General features: G+C 29.6%; 1 protein-coding gene across 1 annotated transcript; it reads left to right on the forward strand.

Moving 5' to 3' along the window:
• Positions 1-883: 883 nt before the first annotated feature.
• LOC110611895 lies at positions 884-8,326 on the forward strand. Its single transcript, XM_021752452.2, has 9 exons — positions 884-1,004; positions 1,230-1,270; positions 2,423-2,523; positions 2,722-2,789; positions 4,243-4,310; positions 5,655-5,766; positions 5,925-6,029; positions 6,786-6,885; positions 7,990-8,326. Exons 3-9 carry the CDS (start codon positions 2,440-2,442, stop codon positions 8,164-8,166), a joined length of 714 nt encoding a protein of 237 aa, XP_021608144.1. The 5' UTR covers positions 884-1,004; positions 1,230-1,270; positions 2,423-2,439; the 3' UTR covers positions 8,167-8,326.
• Positions 8,327-11,610: the final 3,284 nt, after the last annotated feature.

Genomic DNA, 11,610 nt, shown 5'->3' on the forward strand with positions numbered 1-11,610 from the left:
AATTTATTTATACTATTAAATGAAAATCTTATTTTGATATATTAATAATAATGATGATTATTTAAAATTGTTACATTCATTTTGTATTAAAAATGTGTTTATTTTAAAAGCTTATTGAATAAAAAAATATAAATATTTATATTAATACATATTTATATTTTAAATTTTAAATAATAAAATCAAAATTTTTTAATTTCTCACAATCATAATCAATAAAACTAAATTTAATCTAAAAAATAAATAATAAACTACAGTATAGTCCTTAAATTTTTATATTAATAAAATATATAGTTTCTTAATTTAAATTTTTATTGAGATATTTATCATATATAATAATAAATATACTATATGTAATAAATATTTATTATAAATAAATTTATATTACATAAAATATTATATACGAAAATATTTTATTAGATATTTATATTTAATATTATAAATTATGTGTATTTTTTTTATATTTAAAAAATTTTAATATTAATAATATAAAATATTATATATTTTACTTTATAAAGTTTCTTTATATTTTAAATTTTCATTAATTAAGTATATAAAAATAAAATGAGTTAATGGAATTGATAAAAAAATTATTTAAATAAAAATATATATTTTAAAAATAATTTTATTGATGATATAAAATTTTAGAGATTATATTGTAATTTATTATTAATTTTTTTAAATTTTAAATATAATAGATGATAGTTTTAAAAATTGATTTAATTATTTAGAATTTAAAATATAAATTTAATTTAACCCGATCATTTGTATTTTTTTCTTTTTTCGGACCCTACTGCAGCTAGTTGGATCGGGCTGAAAATGGCCTGCTAGATTTTTGGCCCCGCAAGTGATCATTCACGATCCATCACATAGGGTAGTAGCCATCGGGCCATCGCCACCTCGATCATCGTCCCTGGCTGCCTCCGCTTCTGGTCTTCATGCCTCCACCTTCCCCTCCACCCGTCGCAATCCTCGTTGCATCAGTATCCCTCGTGTCGTCCAACAAGGTCTCTCTCTATTTCTCTTCTGTTTTTGAAACTTTTAGAATTTAGAAGAAACGGAAAATCCTCAATTATGGTTGGTAGCATTAGATTCTGATATCATTGTTTGAATTGATGGATAATTTGTTATTATTGTTTGATTTGATGGATAATTTTGTTATCGTTATTTTGATTGGTTGCTTGATGCGATTCTTTTGTTAATACCACCTCCATCCTCACTTCTCCTTTCAGGTGCTTCTGCAACTTGTTTTGTGCTATCCAAGAATATTCAGGTATTTGTTTCTTGCCCCTTCTTTGAACTGTGGATTGAAAGTGATTTGCATGTTTCACAAGGTGTATTCTCTGTCAGTTGGTTAGCTTATCCTTTGAAAGAAATGTATTTTGATGCCTTTAGTGGGTTGAAGAGTTGCTTTTATTGCTGGTTTGGTTAGTGTTTGTGGGTGATTGAGGTTAGCAGGGGTATCACAAGCTAGATTGGTGATAACAATGGAGAGGTATTTTGAAAGGTTGATTCTAGGAATGGTGCGAGATCAGTCCGGGTTAGAACCAGCCGTTCATTGATTCAAGGGGACTGGGGGCAGGCTGCAGGGTTCTAACAGTTGAAGTCCCCATTTTGATCAGATCTAACAGTTGGATTCTTTTCATTTTTTTTTAAATACACTGGTTTTGACCTGAGATCTGACCAGTATCTGTGAAGCTGGTTCAGACCAGTTTTGCCTCCAAGTTAGACAGGTCGGGTTCCAGGCCAGTACCAGAATGTGACCATGTCTACTTTTCTTTATTCACATATATCTGGATTACTTGCTTTTAGCTTTCATTTGTGGATAGATTTGTTGGAATCAATACAACGTGATTTGATACATGTCAAGAGTCATTGTAATTGAATACTCATTAGACCACTGATATATATTTCTTTGATGTTGATGGACAGTTGCTTGATGAAACTGCTTGTTGATTTGATATGATTATAGATCAGGTTTTGCATATTTGCTAAATATTATTGACACTATCTCTCTTATGAAATGCTGCCTGCTGCTGATTAAAACTGACTTGGTGAGATGTAAACTTTTTTGCTGATTAGCCAGATTATGTCAGAATTTCCACGTGGTGGATGATTATGAGTTAAATTTTATCTCTTGCTGCAGAAAAAGGAATAAATAAACAAGTAAATAAAATATTTTTTGCAAATGGGAAATTACTAATAATTAAATTCTGTACATGGGATGTTTTAATCTAGATTATCTTCTCTCATGTTGATTCTTCTGCTTTGCATTTTACTTAGCAGTCAAGTAATGATGCATATTATTATATTGTTGCAGCTTAAACTTGCCTACAATGAACTAAGCACATATAGTACTATGATATACCTTGGTTTGAATATGGTACTATACGGTTGTGATTTTTTTTTTTCTGTTCTTCATCAGTACTACAGGATCCTGTAATGGGAATTAGTAAAACAGAAATAAACTTAAGGAGGTTGCTTGCAGCCACAACTAAGCAACAAAATCAAGCAAAACTCATTCATGTATGTGCATAGCGCTTGGAACTGAAATTCTTCTATTGTTTTGTTTTCCGTCCTGCCGCATTTGTGTTATTTTGCCTTTGAAAATCAGATTTCTGTTATCACATTAGCACTGTGATTTAACTCAATTCCATCATTTGCATGTGTGGATCGCATTGTTCTTCATTATATGTGGATTACATAACCAATGAAACTTTGCAGTATGTTTCTTTTATGCGAGAACAATTGGAACAACTGGCTGAAGAAAGAAATCCAGATGGCTTACCAAGGTCTGTATGATTTCTTAGTTTCTTATATTTGAATCTGTATTTGCTAGGGCTGTTCAGTTCTGGTTCTGGTACAGTTCTCGCCAAGAATCCAAGCTGGAACCAAACTTCCAGTTCTTTGATTTTTAGGGACCATATTTTTGTACTGTTCCAAGCAATTTCGGCAAGATTCCACTTCGGTTTTGGTTCTTATTTTGGTTTTTTTTTAAACCGTAATTTAATTTTAATTTTCAGTTCAGATCTTGATTTTTGCAAATAAAATTATAATGTTTTCACGCTTATTTTGAAATAGTTGATAACTAACATCAAAATAATAATAAAAATAATAATACTAACATTTAAACAATAATAGTATTAATATTAATATATATTATATACAATTCTCAGTAAGAATATTATATTATTAATTGTATAATTTTGATTAAAAGATGCATGTGTAATTAATATGTAAAGATATATTACATTACGAATATGCGATTCACTCATATAATTAAGAACTACAAAGTAATTAAAAAATTTTTAATTGAAATAATAAATACATATACACATACACACGTATGTAAAACCTATTTAGATAGAATAAACTATAATCAACTAATTAAATTATTTAAATCATATTGTTAGAAATCTTTATTAACTAATTAGAATGTATGGTTATTTCATAATATTGTTAATAATTGTTTAATTGTTAAGAGAGAGTTACACTTAAATTATATGAGTAATTTAATATATAAAAGTAGTTAGATAATATTAAATATAAAAATAATCAAAGAGTATACATATGTGCATACACACAATGAACTAAACTTTTGTTAAGTTAAGTTTCAAATAACTCACAAATAACTATTTTATTCATACTCTTACTTGTTCATGGTTTTCTACTATATTTTATTTAATAATTATAAAATTAAGGTTTGAATTCTGTAAGTAGAATCGAATGATTTTGAGAATGCAAATTTATAAGATATATTGGAACTATATAATATATAAAACATATTATTGAAACTATATAATAAAATCATAATATCACTAAAGTTTATTAAAAACACATATAATTGATCTTTCGGTACGGTTCTGGTCGGATCGGTTCAGGATACTCAAGAACTGTGTACAACCCTAGTATTTACTTAATGTAAGAATTTCCTACAAACTGAAGTTTTTTCCAAATGCACTTTTCACCAAAAACTGATTTGTCTAAAAAAAATATGAACTTTTGTGTCCGGTTTCTCTTTAAATTCACATTTGGTTTAGTGCTTTTCTGGGCTGTCTTCACCAAATGAAACAAAAACTATTGACCACATCTCTTTTAGTGAATGCTGAAATGATGATAGGCTGTCTTTTGATCTTTTTTTTTTAATTCATTTTTCCCCCTCAATAGTGGTTGAGAGTTTCGTGTTTCTGCAACAGTCCCTAAATTTTGTATGCTATTGTAACTCTTCTGTATACATTTCTACAGAGTTTCAAAGGCTAAGGTGAATGATTATTCACAGAGGATTGAAGCTGTTGCTTCCACAATAGCTGTTGGTGCGTTCTCCAACTCAGAAATTAAATGCACTGCACATTTTTAAGTCATTAATGTCATTGTGAAATTGAGCAATTTTTGTGAAGTAACACAAGCAATAGAATAACCTTTATGGTATTGAAGGACTAGTGAAATACTGTACCCAATGTCGTGTGATTATCAGGGAAAGTGTACATAATCGTAGTGGACAACAGAGCAGTTGTGACTTGTGAGATTATATTCGTGTATTGAAGGAAACATGGGGCTGTTGGCTGATCTCACTTTTGTTGAAGAGATTGTGTTCAGGATTGGATATTACTGTTTGTTAAAATTTTTATTACAATCACATGTCAAGTAGATTTCCTTTTCTTCTCACTATGATATGCTTCTCACTGCAGCAAATTAATTGGCTTAATTTTTCTAGCTACATGTCACCCTTCATCCAGTCACTAACCCTCTTTTTTCCAGTGACCAAGTGGAGTGGTGTTCTTAAATTCAGTTTATAGGATTTATCTCATCTATCAACCTGCATTTTTTAATTTTGAGTTTTTTAATTGCTGCATTGACTGTAATGCAAATGTTTTAAAAAAACGAATCTTATAATTTAAGCTTAATGTGAATAGTTTTCATATAACTCTCTAATTGGAAGTCATATGCATAAATGTAAACTCTACAGTTTCCATGACAATAATGGCCCATGAATTGGAAAAGATGTTTTCCACTTTCCAGCAGTTTGATGCTGGTAAATTTTGGTATGATCTGAAGGCTATTGAGTTTCTCTTTAATTTGGGCTCATTCTTTATGTGCATTTATAACTTTTCATGGGAAAAAGGTTAGCTACTGATTATTGGTTGTTGGACATCAATCTAAACAATTATGGATGGCCAATTATTCCTCAATTTTCCAGTGATTTCATTAAGTTTTAGATTTTTCTGGATTCTTTTGGGGTCATTTTGAGAATAATCTAACTTGTGTATACCTGCATCATGTGTATCCCCTTATGCTTTATAATGAACAACCAATTGTCAATTTTTTTTTGCCAGAGTTACAATGGGGCATTGGACTGGGGGAGTAGAATCTAAGATCTCTCAGATTTATTCAGATACACTTACCAACAGGCTAAGCCTGTGAGTGCAATCACTTATCAAATTAATTGACATTGTTCGTTCGGGTAGTTATCTTAGGTGTTGTGTGAGCCTCTAGTGTATGACAATATACTGGTGTAAGCACACAAATGCAGTCATTTATTTGCATCTATGCATTCATTTTGTGGTGGTGCCTCCATTTCTCTATCTCTAGAAAATTTTTGGTGTTGGTACTGGTTGTTGTTATAATTGCTAATCATCTTTTATGTGTCTGATTCTCAGCCTCATATCTGGTATCTGAAGAGTCTTTTGCCGGGAGTTCTGCAAAAGAAAGTCCTAAAGTGGATGGAGAAACTCACTTCCCCGCTTCTCTGGGCTTGAGAAAAAGATTTGTGTAAATGAATCTGTAGTTGTTAGAATTTATGTGATATATGGAATCTCCCAAGTAGTGTTTTTATCTTCTCCTTTCACTCTTCCTCACCTCCTTCCTCCTCCTCTTTTCTTTTCAGTTGTAATTTATTTTCATTTTGATTCCTGTGGCACATCAAACAGGGCATCCTCAAATATTGATAACGGAACTCATGACAATAATCAGGTTCATACATCAGCACCTGTCAAACTGGATACTTCTGCAAAAGCACACATTGAAAACCACAGGTACTTTTATATTTTCAGTGACTTCAGTCAGGGTACACTCGATTGTGAAATATGCAGTTTAATAAAAAGTTTCAGATAGATACATTATCATATTTATTTGCATTTCATGCTCCATAAGTTTACATACTTCTGCTGAGTTCCAGACAACCACTTATAACTATTCTTGCTATCTTCTTTGAGCTAAGGGCCACTCCCTTGCTAAAGATGCCCTGACTATGCACTAGGGTAGTCTTTTAGAGGTGATGTGCTACCACCTTGTCACTTGGTGAATAGTCCATGATTCTGGCTTAAGTTTCTTTCTGAAGTGATCATTTCAGTGGGATATAGTTTATTCCATCAGGTGGAAAGCACTGTTATTTTGATGTAAAATGGTACATTGTATGGCATCATACCGATACTGTTCTTAGGGAGAGAGATAGAGAGATAGAGAGAGAGAGAGAGCAAGTATCCATTGCAGTAGTGGAAATAGGGTGGGAGAGGAGGGCAAGGCGCACACCAATTTTGCCTTTGGTAATAATTTTTCCTTCCATCTCCTACCTCAACTGCCCTCTTTCCTCAGATAAGGTGGAAATGCAAGGTCCATTGGAAATGTGAGTTCATGTGTAATATGATATGTAAATTGTTAACTGTATCTAAATCTACATCACAAGTCTTGAAAATCAGAAGAAAAGATTACAGTAAAGGCATAGATATTTGAACAGAACTTATTCCAAATATATTATTATTGCAAGTTATTAAATTCATCTCCCGTGGCAGAAAGCTTCAGGAGGACTTGACTGATGAAATGGTCCAGTTGGCACAGCAACTCAAAGAAAGTAGTCTCCTGATGAGCCAATCTGTAGAAAATACTGAAAAGGTAATGGTTTTTCTTTGTTATCCTGTGTTGCATAGTTCATGAACTTATGTTGACAATTCATGGGAAATGCATTAAGGAGGAGAATATGCAATTTAGTGTCCGATGGGTACATCTTACATTTTCTAGAGGCAGCGTTGCATAATCTGGTCCTCCATTATTCATTCAGTGGAAGTAATTTGATATGATAAAATATCAATTTGGCCACTAAACTTTTAGTAATGTCCATTAGATCCAAAATTAAATTTTGCTAGAAGGACAAAATTTTATTTTCTCGGGAGAGAACTATTTTACTATTATGGTATCATGGTATGCCCATCCCCTATCTCATATGATTCTCCTCTTTGATATGGAAAGGATGGAAATAATTTTTGGCTTGGTGGAAATACAGTCCCTAGTCCCTGCTAAAAAGTAAGGGAAACTGGTTTCCCCCTTAGATGTTTGCTGCCTATTGTCCATCCACTTACTTTCTTTCCTTGCCTCATCAATCCTGTTTGTCTTCATTATATATGTTATTAGTTATTTAAACAGAATCTGCGAGGGTTCTACAGTACAAAATGTATATCTACCGTAATAATGTGTTGCCTCCACCAACTCGTTCTGCTGTCTTATTGCTCAAGTTTTCATTATCTGTAGCATGTGCGTATCTATGGCCGTATAAATGGTGAACCATGCAGCACCATCACAGCAACAACTCTTAGGACTTGCTGCTGACAATTACAAAATTTAGCTTCTGTTAAACTGTAAAAGTTTTCATCTGCCACTTGGCAGTTCAAGCATTTATTTCACTCAACCATTCTGCCATCATTCATACTCTCTCTTTTGCATTTGCATGTGTTAATATTGCACGCGCGCACATACATACACGCCCCTCGTCCTCAGAACACCAAGAAGAATTATCCATAGCATCATAATTATCCATAGCTCTGGCGCTGAAGCATTCAACACTGTTGTGCAAGAAGTGCCATGGATATTTATGTGGGAGAAACATTTTCTGTTGTTTCCTATCTAAATTAATGACACTGTCAGCCATGTTGGCTTGCTACACTTTTGGTTATCATGTGTTGTGGTTTCACTCTTGGAGGATTATTGTTTGTTTGAATGCAGATACTTGATTCGACAGAGAAGGCTGTTGAGCAGAGCTTGGCTAGCACTAATCATGCCAACGTACGAGCCTTTGATATATACTCAAAAACTTCCAAGACCACATGCTTTACATGGCTTCTGATTTTTTTAATGACATGTATTTTCATCATGGTTGTACTCCTAATTCGTGTCACTTGAAGTGTTCTCTGGTCCATCGATGGACAATGTCTTTCCAAGTATTCCTTTCGTTTCATTTCAAGTGTTAATTTGACAATTTTTTTTGGTTAAATATGTATTTATTTATACCTCTACATTAATTTGGATTAATTCATTGAGCATCTAAATTAAAATTATAACCCATTTAACTCTTGAATTTATAAAATTATTAAACACAAATTAATCATATTATTGATAATTTTTTTAGTTTATTAATTGTGTTTAGAATTTTTATAAATGGATAGAGTTAAAAGAAATTAATTTTATCACTTTATGAAAATTTGTAGTCTAATCAGTAAAATTTTGATTACATTTAATAAGTCATTATTTTTTTTAATTTTTTTATAAATAATTAATATATAATTAATTTGTGCTTATTTATAATGATTTTTATAAATTTAGATATTTAATAAATTGTAATTTTAATTTAAGTATAGTAATTTTAATTTAAGTGTTTAATGAATTAATATAAAATAGTATTAAGCCTTTTCCTTTAGAAAATTAAAAAAGTGATAATTATTATTTTCCAACTTCACCCATGTTTATTATTATTTCCATTGTATTTTTCACAATTATTGGTATTTATTTCATAAAAAACTAATTAGTGGCTAAAATACTCTTGTATATTAGTTTTTTAGAAAAAATAAAAATAAAAATGTGAATATCCCGTAATCTCTTCATGTGTAAAAACCTTAAATGACCTTTAAAATGCAATAAAAGTAATAGTAAACACTGAAATAATGTAAATCATAATATTATTCTTCTCATTTCGCGTAATCAACAATCTTATGACGTTCTCTCTCTATTGGGAGAGAAATTTAGAATTTTAGAAAGCCTCCTCTGTGTCGGTGTAACACGGTTATCCTATCCTTTTCAGGTGGGGTGGCTCCTCCTCCTCCCTCGTTCAGTTGTGAGCATACTCCACTCCTGTTTGGGTGAGGTGTGCATACTTTTTAATTGATTTATTTGGACAAGTGAGAGTTAATAAAGGGAGTTTTGTTTTGGCTTGCCAATTTATTGTTACTGTTGTTTATTTATTTTTTAAATTTGGACGATTTGAATGCAGTGAAATCGTTGTGCAGAGTCTCTCTATCTTTTTTATGAGGTCGCTAGGAGGCTGTTCTTTGCCTTTTTTTGACATTTCTCTTGAAATTCAAAATTTTCTTATTTTTTAAAAGTAGTTGGTTTGACTGAATCGAAAAAAATAGCTTCCCTTTCATATGTGTCTGGTACCACTCCTTTAGCCGATTTGGTGCATGTCTTTATTTTTCGTCTCTTTTACTTTAGTGGTTTTGTGTTTTGTTGATGTGCATTGGAGTTCCTTTCTAACTTTTCTCAGTGATTTCAAATTTTTCTATTTTTATTGAGATTCTCATTCTTTACTCTTGCCGGTGGCAGTACCTTTGGAATTAAAAGTGGTGTTGCTTATTTTTTGTCAAATTAGATCTAGAGTTTTGTAATTTCTTTTTTTATATATATTTTGACTCCTTTAATTTTTGATAGACTATTTTTTTATTTAGTTTTCGTGCATTTTTTTAATGAAATTTTATCTCTTTGACAAAAAAACATAAAATTTAAGATAATATCTCAACACGATTCTTTATAAATTAACCATGGCATAAAGCGAATTTATAAATTTCTGGAGCTGGGAGTCAAATATTTTTTTCCATCATATCTCTTTGGCAACAGAAAAACAAGTATATTTGTAAACTATTTCCTTGATTCTTACAACTGTTGAAGTTAATTTCCAACTTCTCATATCTTGTACATTACCTTAGATTTTTCTTTTAGATTCTTTCTTTACATGGCTGAAAATAAGATAAGCTCATAAAGATATTTTTTTTTTTTTTTTTTTTTGCCCATCATCTATTATCATCCTTTATAAAGTGACCTACAGGATGGGACAGGCTTACCTTCCCAGCAATGATGGAATTGCCAACTGCCAAGTAGCCATGAAAGCATTTTTGGTTATGCTGAATTGAAATGCTTCCATCTTTGTTGGATTAGATGTATTATTTTTTATATATATTAATGATTCAAAACAACATTAATAATGTGTTTTCAATCATAATCGCACTTCTAAAATGTGAAAGTTTGCTAATGAGAATTCTCCACGGCATTACTTGTGGGTTGTGCAACTGTTGTTTCAATCAATTCTTATTTTGATCCTATGGAGTCGACTATAGGTGAAATCACCTTGTGTTCTTGATATTATTTTTTATGATATTTTTTTTTAATGTCATTATAGAGTTGTCCTATTCAAAGGATGGCCTTATGCTATAAAAAATCAGTACATTATAAGTCATAAGAAAATAATTGCAATAATAATTTGTAATTTGTAAATAAATTTATTAATTATATTTATGAAATTTAATGTTCACATGAATTAAGAGTTAACCTTTTTTCTGAGAAAGGTTAATATAATTATATGAAAATAGAATTGAAATTAGTATTCAAAGTTACCATTGAATTTTATAAATTTATTAATTAATAAATTACAAAAAAAATAGAGAATATATATATATTTTTTTTCAAATAAAACGAGCGATTGGGAGAATAAAATTTGAAATCTTTTAAATTTATTCAGATAAACTTATTATCAGATTAAATTTATAAATGTAAATAAAAAATATATTTAAAATTAAAATTTAAAAAAATAAATAATGAATTTTTAAATAATATTTAATAAATTTATCAACTTAATCCATTAATCCAATAATTAAAAATTAAAGATATATAATTTCGATATATCCAAATTCGAGTTTTCACTCCTTTAATCTCTTATTAAAATATTATCTCAATGTAAAATGTTATAATTTTTCTGTTTTAGGCCCTTTTATTTTGCTGAAAATATTTTTTAATAACATATTTCATAATTTTTAGCAGGAACGGATATTCCTAATAAAAGAAAAATTAAGTCACCTATAAAAAAATGGAAATTCATAATTTTCTAAATTTTAAATATTTTACTAATAAATTATATATATATATATATATATATATAAATTATATTAAAATTATTAATATTTAACATAGAAACCAAATAATATAAATAGATTATTTTTATAGAAAATAATTTTATAAAAAATGTATTAAATAAATTATTTTCCAAAAGCAAACTGCTACAATATTAACAATTGCATTGAATTCCTTATTAATTAGCTTATGCCCTTAAAACATAAAATTCACATGATATTTAAATAAAATTTTTTAAAAAATAAAAATAAAATAAATATTAATAGCAGAGAAATTAAAAATAAAGAGAATAATTTTTCGATGAAAAATAGCTGTATGAATTCAATTCATCATGTACTAAGATATTTTTAAAATATAAATAATTAATTTTTTTATAAAAAATAATTTTTTTAAAATAAAAATTAAAAATTCGAAAAATAAAACTGAGATATCTCCGATTTATTCAAACAC

The sequence above is a fragment of the Manihot esculenta genome, chromosome 3 (assembly GCF_001659605.2).
Source record: "Manihot esculenta cultivar AM560-2 chromosome 3, M.esculenta_v8, whole genome shotgun sequence".
Taxonomy (NCBI): Eukaryota; Viridiplantae; Streptophyta; class Magnoliopsida; order Malpighiales; family Euphorbiaceae; genus Manihot; species Manihot esculenta.

Bases quoted from the DNA above. Each gene is read 5' to 3' on its own strand.
- LOC110611895 (XM_021752452.2), top strand. From the start codon at position 2,440: ATGGGAATTAGTAAAACAGAAATAAACTTAAGGAGGTTGCTTGCAGCC. The intron at 2,524-2,721 runs GTATGTGCATAG...GAAACTTTGCAG, and splicing joins ATCAAGCAAAACTCATTCAT to TATGTTTCTTTTATGCGAGA. The intron at 2,790-4,242 runs GTCTGTATGATT...ACATTTCTACAG, and splicing joins AATCCAGATGGCTTACCAAG to AGTTTCAAAGGCTAAGGTGA.